Source organism: Protopterus annectens, chromosome 3.part0 (genome assembly GCF_019279795.1).
Source record: "Protopterus annectens isolate FY-2018-M chromosome 3.part0, PAN1.0, whole genome shotgun sequence".
NCBI classification, from domain to species: domain Eukaryota; kingdom Metazoa; phylum Chordata; order Ceratodontiformes; family Protopteridae; genus Protopterus; species Protopterus annectens.
In genome coordinates, this window is record NC_056731.1 from 1,554,506,490 (window position 1) to 1,554,526,656 (window position 20,167).

The window sequence follows — 20,167 nt, forward strand, 5'->3', positions numbered from 1 at the left end:
AAGGCCTCTTAGATCATCAAGCAAACTACTACTAGAACTCACCAACAGCTACAATAGCTTTGGGGACATACTATATAGTAGTTCAGTGGCTAAAACATGGAACTCTCTCCCCACTAGCATACAAAACACATCGTCTGAAGCCTCCTTTAAAAACCTCATTAGGCAACATCTCAAGCAAAGTCGGCAGTGCTATGGCTGCTCCCCAGCCTAGTAAAAGCAGATAAGGTACACATACTAAACCTAGAGTACTTGATAATAGGTTTCACTCTTACTCACAAACACAGGCTAATGTACAATGTATGTACTGTACCTGTGAACTATGTATGTATTCTACCTATGTTCCAAATTTCAGCTGTACACCACAATCTATTAATTACCTTTATTTTTAAATTAATATTTTCTTGCTTGTTCTCTCCACTGTAACTGTTGATGTTGCTGCATACCACTGTAAAAACATGTCTATTGTAATTTGTGTGTATACTGATCATGTCTAAATATCTAAATGTATCTGTAATTTTTCTATGTGGAGCTTTTCTCTCTGGCCCTCTGCTGAAAAAGGGCCTTTTTAGCTCAGTCAGACACCCCCGGTTAACAAATGTAAAATAAAATAAATAAATAAATGTTTCTATTCATATACATATATATATATATATATATATATATATATATATATATATATATATATATAGATAGATACCAATCCTTCCTAATTGCACACTTGTCTCTTCCCTATTGTAAACTGGCTGTAAAGAAGGGCAAGTTTAAGAAAACATCCTCAGACAATAAATTTGAGGTGGCTTACTGGTAAATTGCATAGTCTGTGGTGTGCAGGCTTCTGGGTTCAAGACCTATAAGGGCTGTTTAATTTGTTGCTAGGCAGAATAAGGACTGTTGGATACAGAATGATTAAGACAGTTTTGAGCAGCTTTGAGAATGTTTACATGGGTTTTCCCGATGGTAAGCGGTGCTAACATATGATTAAACGAACAGGTGCTTACACCTTGTAGGCTTTGCTTACCAGTGCGCAAATCTGCTTAGCATTTACATTTAAGCAATGATGCAGCCTTCTAAGCATAGCTTAGCCCTGGGAACCAGAGATCACATTCCAGTCTGAGAAAATTGCAGGGTAATGACATCTTTAATAAGTGTACTTAATTTCCTGTACATAACATGCTTCTATGTGCTGTCATTACAGTAGCAAGGGGTGTGAGTATACACCTGGGTATACATGGGTAGTACCACAATCTTTTCTCTTTCGATTTGTTTCATACATGGGTAGTATCCCAGGTTATATGTAGTCACACTTGCATGTTACACCAGCTACAGTGTACTGGTTGATAGAAATAGATTAACACATATTAACACATATTAACACATATTGTATCATTACGTTAGTACTTTTAACAGTGCTTTTTCAAGTAAGAGTCGATTGCAGATTGTAGTACTGGAACCATACACACCTGCATGCAAAGCTGGACTCTGAGTACTGGGTATCTTGTTCAAGGTGTTTGAGCTGTATGTTTATATGTATCTCCTATTGGATATTGATCTGATATGTTGATATTAACTGTAGACTACTATGTTCTTTAAACATGTCATTGACGACTGCTGTCATGTAGTAATGGCATACCTTTCAGTTTCAGACATCTATCTTTCAAAACATTCACCCTAATACATAACCTGTTGGCTATCTACTTTCTGTCTGTCCTCTGTACAGATGTGCAGTTGTCAGGTATTGCTACGGCCATACCATTATGTAGGTGCCCACATTGCATTGTGCTGAGGGCCTGGACACTGCTGCTAGTTCCAACATATAGGACATTCCTTAATGTGGGCCTTGCCCCATTTCCTTGCCTGTGTGAGGGACATTATAGAGGTGGTGGCCTACAGATTCACATACAGTGGGTGTCAATATGTCACAGGACAGGACATGTGGAGGCAGCCAACCAACATGGGGGACATATCACCATAGTTGTGAACAGATTCTATGTCATCAGTGCTGTTATACACATGGTGGATTGATAGATTGACAGGGTTTGTGTGGACATGTATTTAGTGCGTGATGTCACGGCACACAGTGATATGTCTCTGAAATACCTCTCCACTGGCACGCTGTCTGCAGACTGGCCACATGTCTGCCTGTCATGTTTTGTGCGTTCACCAGACAGTTGTTATCCCGGGTAAATCAGTTGTGAACTTTGGGGAATGCAGTCAGTAAATACTCACATCTATTGGTATTACTGACATCATATTCCTCATAAAGGATGTTACAACAAACCCAATGACATCTGCAACTGTCTCAATGTATGAGAGCAGTATCCAATCTACCCCTGTATTTGTGCCTCTGTTCCCACCTAGTGATATAGGAGTTGATGCCGAGCTTAGTGAATGGGGAATGATATCAAAGGCTTTGGCCAGATCACTGTAGGCTGTATGTGTCACCTTGCCTTCAACCACAGCACAGGTGACTGATGACAAGAGGTTGACCAGGATGAATGAGCAAGTATGACCTACCCTTCACAAAGGTAAACTGTGTGGGATCCTGAGTCTGCATATTCCCATATCCCTGTTTATTAGGTGCATTATGATGCATTCCATATCTTCACATAACAGACTTGTCAGGCAGTTGGGATGTTATTTCTCAGGGTCTGTAATTACACCTAGTTTGTGGAGAGGGGTGACAGTAGCAGTGCACATTTCAGTAGGGACAAAGCCTGAGATTTGGCTGTGCTTGAACAGGGCACACAGGTGAGGTGCCAGGTCACTCTGTAGTGCATGTAAACACAGCCAGGAATATTCTCAGGTCCCATAGAAGCTATATTCCTGGCCTTGGACAGTGGTGTTGTAACCTGTGCTGCAGTAATACTGGGTGCCTGGTGGTGTACTGGTATTGTGATTGGTCCTTTGGAGGGGAGGGGTAATCTTTGCACTCAAGATGCCAGCCAGTATACTGCCATTATTTGTTGGCTCAGTCTGGGAGGTACCATTGTCTAGTAGCTCAGAACAATTCTTGGTATTGCCATGGAGATTCTTTACATAACTGTATGAGACCTTGTGGTTGTCTTTACTATGTGCTCCAAGTCCCAATTGTGGGGCTGTATTCCCCCATTATTGGCTTTGTTCTGTATTTTTGTGCTAAGAGGATGAGAGCTATGGTGAGAAGTGATAACTGAATTCACTAAATGATATGATAGCCATTTAAGTTTGTTTTCCTGTTTCTCAAGAAAATGCTGGTTTATCCTAGTGGTATGTTGCTTTGGCTGTAGTACATAGGTTGCTGGGTTCAAGACTTGGCAGTGAAATGCATGGTGATAACATTTTATGCAAGCAACTTTCCAAAATTATACACGCAATGTTTAAAATGTGTCCCTGTTTTTTGGCATTTTGCCCCCCCCCTCCCAACTGAAAATAAGTTCAAGAAGCTGTGTAACATGCCTATGGCTTACCCTCTGCTGTGATTATGTATTTATATATTGTGAGTAGAAGTAGACTGTTATCATGGAAATGTTCTGAATAGTGCAGTTTTGTCATTATTGGCGCATGCATTTTGCTTCATTGCTTACTGGAAAAATGTTCAAACAATAAGTTTAAAATGCAGTTGTGTGTGGAAGTAGACCTTTATGATGGAAATGTTCTGAATAGGGCAGTCTTGTCATTATTGGTTAATGCATTTTTGTTTCATTGCCTACTGGAAAAAAGTTTAAACAATAAATTTAAAATGCTCTCTAACTTAAGTCTAGCAAGTGTGCTGTATTATACAAGGAATATAATTTAATACAATCAGGAAGGTGAATCAAGGAATGCATATAATTTAATACAATCAGGAAGGTGAATCAAGGAATGCATACATGTATGCATGGCCCTAAAAATGTGTTTGAAAACAGCCCAGAGGAAAATGTGAAAGGCTCAAAATCATGGGCAAATTTTAAGCTTTACTCTTGTTACCAAAGCAATGGATGAAGGTAAAGCAGTTCACACCACATTATCTTGACCTTGCCAAGCCTTTTGACACAATCCCCTACTCAGGTATAGTACAAAAGATGAATAATGTAGCAGATCACCAACTGCATTGCCAACCTGGCTCACAGGATGCAGGAGATCAAAACAGGGGAAGAGACCAGTCACCAATGGAGTCCCACAGGGTTCGGTGAGACATTTTCTGCTTGGCATATACATCTCAAAAGTAAAAGAAATACCAAAGAGCTTTGGCCAGCTAAGTTTGAGATGACTGCAAGCTAGGAGAATTTATCGAATCCCCAAATGACTTAACCATCATGCAGGAAGGTTTGTTCCAAATAATAACTGGTGTCAAATCATGACAATGCCCTCTGAAAACTGATCCAATTGTTTGGCATTTGGGAACTCGTGTCTACAGTGACCTAACTTTTGACTAACATGTGCCCAGAGTCATAAGAAAGCCTTTCTATATTGCACAGCTTATAAACAAATTGATTATGACTAGATTTAGATATGTTGTTGTCCCTCTTTACAAAGCTCTCATTATGTCGATCATTTTGTATAATGCCCAATTTGGCATGTATCTGTCCAGTCCCATGCAAAAATTGGAATATCTTCAGAGATACCTTACTAAAAGGATACAAGTCCTAAACAATAAGTCTTGCATGGATCACCTCAAATATTTATTACTACACTCAGTATCCTACAGAGTGCTTAGAGGTGACATGTCTACACAGCATCCTCTGACATAATACAGATGGCCCTACTGAATATCAGCAAGTCAAATGGCACCAGAAATACTCAGTCCAGGTATCTAAAATGAATGTTGTGGAGAGATTGATATATATCACAGAGGCTAGCACTGTTCTGGAACAGACTATCCATAAAAATAAAGCAAAGCTCATCCATCCATATTCAAATGCAACTTGGATCTAAGGATGGGTAATACAAAATGTACTCCAGGATTTCCCCTCATGTCATTAATGGATAAAGGCAGTTCCGAAATGATGCATCCGTTACATGGCACCTTCAAATTATCTATGGTATGATCACAGTTGTTCTCACTAGGGCTAATATACAGTTATCATCCATGGGGATAGCTAATACCAATCAGAAAATGTTAATTCAAGAACTAAAGGGGAATTGGCTAAGCTTAAAATGTCCTCCAAGTGAACCTATGTTGTGGTAACAACAAATAATTATAAAAAAATTACCCTTTTTAGTTCACTAAGTGCACATGTCACCCTCTGCTCCCCCAGTCTTTAACAGCTTCCGGTGCCTATGGATCCAATGTCCGAATGCACTATATATATATATATATATATATATATATATATATATATATATATATATACACACACACATACGGATTAACTTCATAATCTTGAAATACTGAAATCTCGAATTTCAGTATCTCCAGACCATGAAGACAAAAATCCATAAACTCGAAACCCCAGACGAGCGAAACTTAAAATTGCGACTTCTACACGGAATATATATATATATATATATATATATATATATATATATATATGTATATATATATATATATATATATATATATATATATATATATATATATATACACAAAAATATATATGCATGCACACATATGTATATGTATGTATCTATATATATATATATATGTGTGTGTGTGTGTGTGTGTGTGTGTGTGTGTGTGTGTGTGTGTGTGTACATATATGTATATATATATATATATAGATAAATAGATATAAATACATTTTCTCAACTGTTGAAAGAATGTGCTGCATGATATGTTTGAAAAAACATCAGCCCTATCTACAGCTCCAATGGCTTAGTGGTAAATTGCTGCGGCTATGGTGTGCAGGGTCCATGGTTCAAGGCTTGCAAGGGCTGGTTGTTTTGTTGCTGGGCAGAACAAGAGCTGTAGGATACAGAGTGATTAAGGCACTTTTAAGCAGTGTAAGTAGGTTTGCGTGGAGGTAAGCAATGCTAACTTCCGGTTATCTATGCTGACAGATTGTTAGCCTTAAAAGTGCTTAATCTGTGTAGGCATTGCTTAGTGATGCACAAACAGGCTGAAACTCACTTACTGCTGCTTGAAAGAGCTTACTCCCATGCTAATTTCTTTAAAATAAAAGAAAAAAGGTGTGATAGGAAAGTGGTGAAAAAGGGCTCAGGCAGAGGGAAAGACAACAGGGGAAGTAGCTAGGGATGTGCAGGATGGGTGTAGGGAAGGTCCATAGCTGTCCATTTCATTTACAGCAACGGCTGTGCATATATACTGAATTTGGAGGTATATTTGGACACTCAAACCCCTGACAGAGGGGTGAGGACAACAATAATGTGTTGTGAAGCCAATTAGATGAGATTAAATGTGTCCAGTGGACATGTGTGTGAAATGGCCAGCTATGTATGGAGCAAAAATTTGGGGGGGACAGATTGCCCTTTTTTTAAGGTGACAGTGGGATTTTGGGGAAGGATAGTATGTATATTTGGGGAGGTAGGTTGGGTAGAAAGACAAACAAAACAGACAAGACAGCATACATGGGGTGGTATATGACATATGTGGAGGTAATCACCTTGGATGGGGAGGGGTGTTTGGAAATCAGAAGCCCATGAGCCCCCAAATGGAAACAGTTGGACTGAGGTGCCCACCAATGGGCAGTCACCACTGCACCTTTATGGCCCTGAAGGTGGCTGTACTGGGGGCTGAGTAGGAGGGGCAGGCTGACACTCTAATTGTGCCACGTGGCCCTCAAGCTGACATAGCAGATCTTCAAACTCCTTTTGGAGTTCACTATGCACTAAAGCCTGGACTTGGCTTCAGGTGATGGTATCCTGTCCATGCCCACTCCCGGGGGGGAATGAGCCCCATCCCCTGAGGCGGTTCCACGTGCAGGTGCTGTAGGACCAGCAGACAAGGAGGTCCTGGGGTGGGTCACAGACATGCTGGGGCCCAGTGCCGTGGCCAGATGAGGTGGGAGAGGTTGATCTGCTGGGACCGGCCTTACCAACCGTGCTATGGTGTTGCAGTTTTAGAACATATGTGGATTAGTAATAGTCAACACAATCCAGGATTAGTTATAACAGCATGCATAGATATTCCCATTAACCCAAAACAACAGATTTGGAACAGTTGCATAGCAAACAGAACACATGCTTATATGGAACCACAGTGGCCATTACAATGGCAAGCAGGTTACATTGATAGCAACAGGCCACCAATGATAGTTTTCAACATGCAACATTAACAGAAACACATTTCAATATTTGTTGAACAATAGGACATATGTCCCAACAGTAGATTTGTGTGTTTAGATTATTGTTGCAGATATCGTGGGGGGGTGTAAATTAACAACTTGTATATCCTTGTAGTACTCACAACTTTAATGATCATTGCTCTAATCATTACTCTGCATGTATTATTACAATACTGTATGGCCTTGCTTTGGCCAGTGGTATGTTTGTACACAGTGTATAATTCATCAGTCTTCTACCTACTTTCTTCTTCTTTTACCTGGAAGACCTGTGGGGAGAATATTTGTTAACACTACCTGACTCTTTCTACACGTATTCCCAAAATCCTAGTTAAAATTATACATACAGCTTACTACCACTCCTGGGATTCGAACCATGGCTATGTCTGCTAAAAATACAAAAATTTGGTTTCATCAGAGTGAGCTACTAAGAAACTGCTGCCTCTTCCTTCAGTGTTTTCTGTCCAACTCTTGCTTGGTTGTCCAATCTGACCTTGTAATTACAACATTCTTATACCGTCATTCTAGACATATTTTTATGTAGCACAATTTTGGAAACAGTGGTTAACACAACATTACTATTCAGATATCAGAGCTTGGTAAATACGACATTTCATGTCATACAATACCAGAGTAAACACAACCAGTCTAAGATTTAGAACTTTATTGCCAGGCAGTTACACTTTTATTTAAATATGACCTATATGGCACTATTTCTGACAGATTATCTGGTTTATTCAGTACAAACCATACACATTTTTATACTGCCACGTGAAATTTTACTCCTTTATATTTATGTGGTATGACTAGTACAAGCAGGATTGTTACTCACCAGGTTCGCAACATAGCCTTTGCAGTCTAATGGCATGGGCTTTCTGGTTCACAGCCCACTCAGCTTTAGCTGTAATGAAAATAGAGAAACATTTAGGCATACCTATCCATCGCATACACAGGATGGACTTTGGTAAACGGTTATTGCTATGAATACTTGCACACTGCTGGGACCGCTCCCCTCTCTCTTGCTTCTTGGACCCACTGTTCCATGATCTCTCTCTTCCTCTGTTTCAAATAGGCATAGTGGTACCAGACCTGCTCACCAGTTCAAGGAATACCAGTGGCACTGGTGACATCATGGGCGAGACTTTCCCAGGTTTCCGCTTTATATTGGGAGCCCTGTACTGGTCCTGCAGCAGTCTTATGTTATGTTTTTTTACCAGGAGTCCTACCATGACCTTGGACTCCTGTATTCCCCAGAGCTGTGCCTGAAAGAGCATGCCCACTCCAACACCTGCCATACTGCTTACAGTGGAGAGCTACAACCAGTTATGAGCTGCATTCCCACCTGCAGGGTTTAAATATGACCAATTTCCCACCCTTTGCCATGATTGAATGTTTCTGAATATGCTGGGTATGACTCCAGTACATGTTATGCACAGATATAGATATATATATATATATATATATATATATATATATATATATATATATATATATATATATCATGGGTATATCTATATATATAAAATGTGCTTATATATATATATATATATATATATATATATATGTATATATATATCTTTATAAGTATGTCTATATATATATATATATATATATATATATATATATATATATATATATATATATATATATATATAGCTATCTCTGTATATGTATATTTATGTTTATATATATATATATATATATCTATATATATATATATATATATATATAAGTACCTAGATATATATATATATATATATATATATATATATATATATATATATATATATATATATATATATATATATATATGTTAATATATATTTATCCTTGTATAGATATATTTCTATGTATATATATTTTTTTAATAAATGCCTACTGATATATCAGTATATTTCTTGTTTGATATCTACACAAATATATATATATTATTTTGTGATATATATGCGCATATCCTATATGTCTAATTTCATATGTACAGCTACATGTATCTGATGTATACACTTTTCATATGTATCTATCACTTGATCTAGGATGTTTGCTTGACTAAACAACCGAAATCCAAATGACCGGGCATACTTTTCACCGAAGAAGCACTTTCGCGTAAGTATGACTGTTGTCAAGGCTGTTCTATGGTGCAGATAAGGGAAATTTCCCTTTTCTCCACTGTAGTGCATTCCCGGAGGGAGAATATTAAAGTAGGTGGGGTGTGGCGGGCACAGCCCCCACATGGGGGGGTGCAGGGGGAAAAGCCCTCCTTGCTAAAATGTAAATGTAGTGGGGTTTTTTGTCACACGCTTTAACGAAAGCAATTTTTCAATAAAAGCGCTTTCGTTAAAGTGCGTTTGGGTTTTATGGATTCGGACGTTTGCTCAGTCAAGCTAACGTCCCAAATCCCTATCACCATACACATCTATATTTGTATATTTATATATTATAAACTTGTTGGTTCCACAGTGTTTGTTCCATAGTATTCTATACCTGCATTGAATGATATATTTTAAATAAAAACATTCAGTAGTACTGCTCAGATGGAGTAGTAGTACATTGCTGTGACTATGGTGTACAGAGTCCTGGGTTCAGGGCATGTCTGGTTATTTTGTTGATGGGCAAAACAGTCGCTGATGGTGACAGGGTGATTAAAGCAGTTTTAAGCAGTTGTAAGCGGGTTTGCGTGGAGCTAAATACTGCTAAAACATGGTTAAACAAATACTTGCTTAATCTGTGTAGGCTTTGCTTACCTGTGTGCAAATCTGCTTAGCTATGCTAAATTTTGTTTAAACTTTTAACTTCAGTGACACTTCTCATTTGGAGCTGCTGCACTACCCTGGTTAACTTATACATAAATATATGCACTACCTATTTATGAAAAATACATTATGGTTGTGTTTCACATATGAAAATCAATGGTCTGCTGTGGAGCTCAAACTGTGCTTAACTGCATGTTAGGCAAATGCTCTAACCACTACATTATTCCAGTTTAATTCTTTTTGAGTGTATAGTTCTACTTAACTTCTTTCCTGGTTTAAACGCCGGTATGCATAGCTGCACAACGGGCAAATCCATGCAGCTACGCTTAAACTTTATTCCAGACTGGAAAAAAAATTAGAACCTTATATGTCCAGATTTTTGCCTTATATTTTTTATCCTTTTTTGTAGCTTTATGGCTAATTACTGACACATCTTGATGATTGCAGTTAGATACTGCTGACAGACATTTGAGCTTCTGACTTCATACCCTTCGGCAAATCGTGCTAATGCATAACTTGTTATTCTATCAACTTTCTATAAGTCTGTACGAGCCAGACTTGTTTGATTTCTCCAGATTTCTTACTCTAAGGGGTTGGAAGATATTCCACAAACACTCCTTACATTGCTCTATGGCACTTATGGAGTGCAGGGGGCATGAGTATTGTGAGAGCATTGCTCTCCGACAACCCCCCTGCTCTTGTACACAGAACCATGTCCGTTTTAAAGCAATAACATATAATAATTAGTATAGACTGCATCATTTTGGATAGGAAATAGTATATTATGCACCAACTCTACTGTATTATATTGGCTGCATCTTCTACAGTAGTCTTGTTTTTTTTGGTATGGAACTTATGTAATAGAACTGGGTATAAAAATTACATGCATGTGTAAGTTATATTGTAGAAATGAAGTAGATACGCTAGGTTCAAAAAGTATTTGGTTTTAATATTTTCTCCCATTCTTCATCTATGAGCAGCTTAGATAGCTCTTAGATTTTGACAATGTGAACTTTAGGTATCTTAATAGTTTGCATCAATTAGATATATTGATGAGTTGTCTTTCTCCTGTAAATGTTACATTTAATTTGTTTTCTGCAGATGCTTCTGTAAATGAAGTGTTTTTTTTAATAACTGTAAGTAAGATTACCATATGTTTAATATCTACTTAAAAGCATACTGTTATATAAAAAGCCTGCTTCTTTCAAATTAGATTTGTTTTTGCTTTCTCAATAGAAATGACACTGCTGTCCACTGGCACATACAAATGGCAACTAAGGTTCTTTGAGTATAGCAAATTTAGTTGAGCTCTATAATTCTCAATGGAGTATTTTATCATTTTTCAATTGTTTTTAAAAATTTGTAGTTTGCTTTTCTCCAAAGTGATTTATCTAGATGATCCATAATGGTTAAATACTTTATATATGCATATGCATTTTGGATGCCTTATGTATTTCTTTTTTTTAGAAAGAAAGAAACAATCTATAAACATATTTCTAATATGAAAATTTTATCTGTCCTACAAAAAACACTATTTTGTATTCCATGTTGAAATACATTTTCTGGGATTCATAAATGGCCATTTTCCATGCAGGAACAGTGTAGGAACTCCTGCACAGAAAATGGTGGCTGAGCGATCCAGGAAAGTGCCGTTTTCACATGCACGAGCGACCCTACATTCTCCCTGCATGGAAAGCCATGCAGGATGCAAATCACCTAATTTGCTGGTAAAAAACATGCAAATGAGGTGATTTAGTGATTCATGAAGATGGCCAGACTCCATGCAGGAACAGTGTCATAGCAGAAATGTATTCAGTTATTAACTGAATACATTTCTGCATCTGAGCAAACGGAGGCAGAACAGCTCATGGAAAGCATGTATTACAGTCAAACATACATGTCAATGAGCAAATATAAGGCCATTGGCATTAATAAATGTTTCATTTTTTTAAAAAATTAAACTTTTTTTTTGGCCGATCATGGCTGTTTAAGTTTAGGGCAGTGGTGTGCAAACGGGATTGTGCCGAAAATAAAAAAAAAAAAAGAGAAATTCAATTTTAAGATATTTCTGCATTTTGCCATTAAAGTCAATGGCATTTAGAATGAAATAATACCAGGGAACACTGGTTGTCAAGGGGAAAGGGACTGTCTAAGGGCAGTAACTAAGAACTTACACACTGGGGTATGTAAATGAGGGGAGTTATACCTATATTGCAGATTTCCACAAAGTGTCAGCTTGTACCTAACCGTGTAGGTGCAGCAATACAACAGTGCAAGTATAAGAGGTGAATGACTTCATAAGAGGGTGTGTCATGCTTGCTGTAAGCTCACTGGAGCTCTGTGGCCCGTGTTTGCCCTTAGCTAAGCATAGCTAAGGAAGGGGGTGTGCCTGAAACTGTATAGTCTTATACCATGAAATGCAGTGCATGTTCACATCCAGGAAGGGCCATTTCTGCCTAAAAGTGCTTACATTAGCTAAATGGGTGTGTGTGGTGCACAGCGGGCCTAAAAAAAAAAAAAGAAAAAACACACAGGAAATAGTAGAACTGTTTACATTTGAGCACTGGTATGCACGGCAAGCCTCAGGGCTTTAAATAGAGAGGACGTGGGAAAGGGAAACAGCAGTAGGAAGGCAATCAAGGAGAACTAGCATAGCTGGCAGGTGGAATGTATCTGAATTAGCCAATTACACATGCAGCAGCCCGGCACATTAATATAAACTATGCAAACACCCTACAGACTGTTTTTTCCCACAAACTCTACACCACCAGTGTACACAGATGTGGGATTTTTAACAAATCGGACACTTACCCTGTCACCACAGGGGAATCCAGTAGCTTGCAGCCTGGGACTGTAGGAGTGACAGAATGCACTGGCCTGATACAGATGGCCTGCATCACTACTAAATGCCCTACAGTCCTCTGTCAAAGGCCTGTGCCTTACCAATACTGCAAATGTATGTTATCGCATGGGGTGCCAACTAACAACATAACACAGTCACAGAACACAAATGCAAGGCCATGTTGACAAATCCCAATAGCATGCCCACCATGTCCTACTGCATGAACTGTGGACCAACCCTTAAATACCGCTGGGATGAAGGGACAACTATACGGATATGTCCCAGATATTGCTTGCATAATGTTATAAAGAGGATAGAATAACAGAGGAGGGTAGAAGCATGGATGCCATGGAGTGTGTGCAGTCTGAAACTCTGATGTGTACCCATACTAGCCCTGCCTGCAAACTCAGTAATGGGTGGTGAAAAACCTGCTTGTAAACCACAATGTGAAGGGGAACTGACCAGATATATGAGCCCTGCCTCTAGGTATGGCCACAGCACGATATGGCCATTCTGTTACGTCAATACACATACAAGCAGGGGATCCTCAGCCACCACAGTACCAAAGTGCTGCAATATTTACACAGACCCATCAGCAAGTGTCTGTAGCACCTCCTCCATAATGGCATGAGTGTACAGGAATATGTAGGCTGCAGACCACAATACTGACACAGCTTCATTCATCTCATATTCCCCAGGAAATAACTGTGAACAAATAAGTATATCTGTCAGTAGCTGATGACATAATGCATCACAGTGTAAAAGAGTACATATGTCTGAATATCTCTGCTAACATGAAAACCATGTAACACAAGCAGCACAGACACAACAGGTACAATATCCCACTATTCTTTGTCAATTGTTACTCCATATTGTCAACCTATCTCCTGCAGAAACAGGTTGCTAGCTGTAGGTGTGGAACACAGAATCCTGCACTGTAGTACAACCTATCTGGAATGGATTCTCTCACTCAATACAGAAGGTCATGCTGGGCATACTCCCACACTTAGAGAAATTAATCCCATGTCTGGCAACAAAATACAGAAGGTCATACTGGGCATGCTCCTACAGTTAGAGAAATGATGCCCATGTCTGACAACAACAATGGACTATACATATCTTTCAGTTGCAGATTTCTGTGCACACACACCACATTGCACACCATAAATGTTTGCATACACATTGGATAGGAATACACACATATAACCAAGGAAAACACATTATAATAGGTCAAACATACACAAACAGAGATGTGGGGAAGAGAGAGACAGACAGTGACAAAGAGCTTCCCATCATGAGGCCTGTCCCACCCACCACACATCCAACTGGCCAATATCACATGATGTGCTGATGTCTATCACTGTAGACATTTGCTTCTGGTAGCCCTCAGCTCTATAGTACCTGTGGTGCTTGCAATAACTATGTAACATGACAGTAGAAATCAGTAATCATCTAGCATTTGTATACCCAGTCCTGTCAAATGTAAAGCTATGTGTGACTGTGTGTTGTGTGTGTGTTTCCAGAGGAATGTTTTATGGCCCATTCACACACACTGCTCTTCTCATTGCCCTACTTTAGCAAGTCTGCTGATGTAAGTCACCTTGAAATACCTCTTTGGAGAAGGTTCAGCCCTGTAAGCTCCTTGGCATGTGCAATAACTGCATAATGCTATAGTGTGAAATACTAGCTAGGTAGGAGTTCTAATCCCAGACATGGCAGCTGTGAAACTGTGTGTGGGTGTTTGTGTGTGTAGGGATTAATGATTTTGAGGCCATTCACAGTCACTACACCTCCCATTGCCCTACCTTAGCAAGCCTGCTGATCTTAGTCACCTTGAAATACCTCTTTGGACAAGGTTCAGCCCTATATGTTTCATGACACATGTAATAACTGCATAATGCGGTAGTATGACATACTAGTTAGGTAGGAGTTCTAATCCCAGACATGGCAATTGTGTTTGTGTGTGTGGGGATCAATGATTTTGAGGCCATTCACAGTCACTACACTTCCCATTGTCCTACTTTAGCAAGCCTGCTGTCAGTCACCTTGAAATACCTCTTTGGGCAAGTTTCAGCTCTGTAAGCTCTGTGGCATATGCCATAAATGCAGCTCATTGTAGTAGCAGTAAATACACAGGTATGGGTTTGAATCTCATCTGTTGTAAGTGTTTGTGTGTACCTAAAATGTTTTGGCCCTACTTACACCCAGTACATATCTGACAGCCTGACTTTAGCAGTCCTGCAGATAACATCCACCTGAGAAGTAACTGTTGCCAGCCCTAAGCCATGTGAGGTCAGTGATGCATGTGGTAAATGTGTAATATAAAGGTCCATAAAGATTGTTAGATAGAGGTTTGAACCTCACCCTGGCAAATGTAAATGTGTGTGTAGGCTGAAATTGTTTTTTGGATCTCTCAGTGCCAGTATTTGCAAGGGCTGGTGATGTTCCTCACCATAGAAGTACCTTGGAACAACATCTGACCCATAATCTCCATGGGAAGTGCAATAAATACAGTACACTGTTATAGCAATATGTAGCTAGGTAGGGGATTGAATCTCAGTACTGGCACGTGTGTGTGTGTGTGTGTGTGTGTGTGTGTGTGTGTGTGTGTGTGTGTGTGTGTGTGTGTGTGTGTGTGTGTGTGTGTTTGTCTCTGTCATCAGTATTCTGTGTGGAGGTTGCTGTGACTGTGTAATAACAGAATGCACTGTGGGTTTTGCTAAATTATTATGTTGAGGACCTAGTATATGTCACAATGTCCACCTTACAAGGACAACAGATGTCAAAAACCACAGACGCTGGTGTAGACAATCCAAATCCCTACATGTGACATTATGGATTGATTAACAATATAGGAAACCCTTGTATTACTCAGAGAACATTCTCCAGCCACGTCTCATACACAAACAAATTTGGCTAGGCAACAACCACTATATTGGCAGTTCCCTGCATATTGCCTCACAGATAGTAACCATGGTGTGGTTACAGTGCACTACATATCTGTTGACCACAACAGTGCCAATGACAGCAGAAAGTACTGTGATGTGTTATATCTGTTGACCTGAGTGTGTGTTATCCAGCAAGTAAAAGGACATGGCACCCTGTTCCATCCCTACAGTAGGCAAATAAATGCTTACAGTGGTTCTTTTGATATGTTTCCCACTGGATGCCTGCAAGAACTGTACAATCTGCAAATGTAACCCAAAAAGGGAATACCAGGCCTTATACACATGCCCTGTATGGACAGATGCCACTTACTCCACTGAATACCTGTATCATGCTGTCAATGTAGGTGCAAGCATGACCTCGGTTCCATAGCCAGGTCTCACCAAATGAGGTCAGGAATGCCACATCAGAAGATAACAATCTGTCCACACAACATGCCCCATAGACCTCAAGTACACTTCCACACGTCACAGAACATGCATGTGGGACATGTGCACAACGCAACTGCTGTCCATGTTATGGAATATAGATCACATACATAGCAAGCATTGCACAGCACTGGCCACCCACAATAGTAACCTAGATGAGTGGATAGTGAATACAATACCCACCTGTGGGGGCCAATCCAGGGACTACACCCCTGAGCCACACCGGAGACCATTGTCACATGGCCTGATGCCAAGGTATTCCCTTTGCCTAGCCTTGTACAGCCTTCAGACAGTCACCTACTACACACCTGTGAAGCAATGAACCCATGCATCTCAGTACTGGCAAGTGTGTATGTGTGTGTGTGTGTGTGTGTGTGTGTGTGTGTGTGTGTGTGTGTGTGTGTGTGTGTGTGTGTGTATGTGTGTGGAGATTAATGATTTTTAAGCCATTCACACTCACTACACCTCCCATTGCCCTATCATAGCATTCCTGCTGATGTCAGTCACCTTGAAATAACCCTTTGGCCATATATCATCCAGATAAGCTCTGTGGTGCATGTGATAACTGTGTAATACTTTAGTGTAGCAAACTATTTAGGTAGGAGGTGTAATCCTGACCCTGCCAACTGTGATAATGTGTGTGATTCCCTGAGAGAGTGTGGGATTGTCTTCCTTGACAGTTGCTTTTGTGGACAGTCACATGTACTACACTTCCCTTATCCCTCTTTTATCACTGTTGCTGATGTCACTCACCTTCAAAGATACCTCTTGACAGCTCTCCAGCATGTAAGCTCCATGGCATATTATGCAATAATTGTATAACAATGTAATAGCAATACATAGTCAGGTAGTGGTATGAAACCCATTACTGGTAAGTGTGTGTTTGTGTGTGTGCCATCAGTGTCCTGTGTGGGTGTTGGGATGATTGTGTAATGATAGGATCCATTGCAGTGTGGATTTTGCTACATCATTATATTGAGGAGCTACATGTCCCATTGTCCACATTACAAGGCCAGCATTTTCCAAACACTGTAGAGATTGCTGTAGACAATCCTCAGCCATAAATGTGTACAGCCGTGTGCAAGTACCATGTGACAGTATGGATTAGTACACAATATATGCAATCATCATAATGCCCAGATAACACTCTTCAAACACGTTTGGCTCTTACTCTTCTACTCCCTTCCTTTCTTACTTTGTCTCTGTCTCTCTCTCTCTTTCACTCCCTATCTGGTGGATGTGGAAAAGTACATCTGCTTTGTTTCGTCAGCAGCTTGAGTTTTGTAAGTGATGCTCATGATCAGCTGATGGCCTGTGCACAAATTGCAGTCCCCCACTTGGTAATTGCATATGGAACAGCTGTGGTATCATTCCTATAACCAATTGCATGGAAACACACTCCTATAACTAAGCATTTCACATGGGTGTTGGCCCTTTTCCTTCACTGTGAGCAGGACTTCATGTGGGTGTTTGACAAACAGCATCACAGAGGGTAGTTGGAAATACCTCTTACAACATACACTGTGGAGACAGGCCAACAAACACGACAGGGATGTTCCAGACATGGGGACAGAATGTAAGTATTGGTCTTCTCCATATGAAGTAATGCTGGTTTAACAGGATTTGTTTGGATATGGCTGTTCTAGATGATTTAAAATCTGGCATGACAGTGTTATGTGGTTGAGGAAACTCACCTGTAGGGCTATGTGTAGACAGGCCAGAGTTTGGAGTCTTACATGTGTTGTGTTACTCACATATTTCCTATCTTTAGAAATGCAGTAGCATACTCTGATGAGTGCAGTCAGTACATAGTGACATCCATGTAAGTTACTGACTTCGTATCCCTCAGAAGACACATGTCACAACAAACCTTGTTACACCAGTAAATGAATGAGTTTATCACAGCAACATGTCAATGTTGGCCCTGTGTTTGTGCCTTCAACCCCAAATCTGCCAGCCTTTGTCCATATGAAAAAAAATACAAAATGGAAGATCGAGGACATACAAATCACTTTATTAACCAAAAGATTAGCACTTTCATCTGTATAATCAAATCAGACTTCATCAGATAACCTTCAGTAGTAAAATCAGTTTAAATACCCTTAGTTCCTAATTCAAAATTCCCTCCAAAACTTTTCCAATTAAAATTTAAAGAGACATTTAACATACACACACACACACACACACACACACACATATATATATATATTTATATATAAATATATATATATATATATATATATATATATATATATATATATATATAGATATATATATATATATATATATATATATATATATATATATACACACAAAGAAGATAAAAAACATTGAGTTAAAACATTTTTTCTTCCAAGTAATAAAAACAGCCACTCTTGCAACATCCCCCATACAAGATCAGGTAAAAATGTATGTAAAAATTATGTAAAAAAAAAAAAATATATATATATATATATATATACATACTTAAGACATAATAATAATAATAATAGTAAGGTTCCCCTTTATAATCTCGAGATACTGAAAGCTCGAATTTCAGTATCTCAAAACTATAAAGTCAAACAGCCCACAATCCTGAAACACATAAACACGAAACACTGAAATCCCGAACATTCACAAACCATACACCACACAACACGCACACCAGTCAACCCACAACACACAAACTACACAGTCCTACACTACATCTGTGTGCGCCCCCCCACACCCCCCTACTTATATATACCAATTCCGAGATCGCACTAACACTTAAGAAATTCATCACTCACACGCAGACATTCCACACTCCCTTGCACAAACACACACACACACACACACACACACACACACACACACACACACACACACACACACACACACACACACACACACATACACACACACACAAACACAACCTCTCTACCCTAACCCACACCCACAACTTACAATAAAACTCACATACACTCACTTACCTTCACTTCTGTAAAGCATCCCGGCCAAACACTTCCCGTCCTGTTGCTACACTGTATAAGAGCAGATTCGAGCTATTCGAATTCACGCTTATCCACTTTCGAGATTTTACATTTTCACCTTTATGGTCCTGAGATACTGAAATTCGAGCTTTCAGTATTTTGGGATTGTAAAGGGGAACCTAATAGTAAATATATAGTCAAAAATGTTAAGTTTGTAAAAACATATTTAATCATCATTCTAAAGCTTTTAATCTTAAAAGACAGTAAATAGAACTAATGTCATTCAAGCCTGACCAGGAACAGGCGTCTAGTTTCAATTGCCAAATCAATTCCTTCTTCTCCAAATATAAACCTATTGGGCCACCCGTAGGGTTATTCTTAATGCTGTTAATGACCATGTATTGAAATGAATGTTCAGGATATTCTACAATATGTTTTGCTAGGGCATTTGATTATTTGCTTTTTTTGATACTGTATTCATGCTCATATAATTGATTATGGAACCTCCTTTCCATTTTGCCCACATAAAAACATTAACAATTTTTAAATGTTGCCAAGAAATAATGTTGTTAGAGTCACAGTTGTATTTATTGTTAATGTAAACCTTCTGCCCCCTTATTAAAAATGAATTCCCAGTTCTTACTTTTACACAATATGGGAATTGTCTACATTTACGCATGGATTTAATACCAATAAAAAAGACAATCCCAAAGGATGTAGCAGCAAACCAAGCACCAATAAAAATAGTATACCACCACACAGGCCAAACAATAAAGGAAACCACCAAGAATTAGCTGTTTGTTCCTTTTGTAGTGAATTTTATGTAGGAATGACTACTAGGTCTTTAAGTAAAAGAATTAAGGAATTATTGTATTAGGACCAGGAATACTAATAATGCCTTATTTAGACATTCCCTAAAATGTAGGGGATACAAACATTTTTGTTCACTGTTTTGGAACATGTAGTGATGAATATTAGGGGTGGGTCTTTCAATGATTTTTTTGAGCAAAGAGAAACTATGTGGCAGTTAAGACTAAGAGCTGACAAACAA

The 20,167-nt window shown here is 39.0% G+C and overlaps 1 protein-coding gene across 1 annotated transcript in view; it reads right to left on the reverse strand.

Annotated features, from left to right (window-relative positions):
• LOC122797117 (E3 ubiquitin-protein ligase TRIM39-like) overlaps window positions 1-19,135 on the reverse strand; it is a 164,150-nt gene extending 145,015 nt beyond the window's left edge. Inside the window, exon 1 of the mRNA XM_044065913.1 lies at window positions 19,117-19,135. Within this exon, the coding sequence (XP_043921848.1) occupies window positions 19,117-19,135 (19 nt within the window). The remainder of the gene's footprint in view (window positions 1-19,116) is intronic.
• Window positions 19,136-20,167: the final 1,032 nt, after the last annotated feature.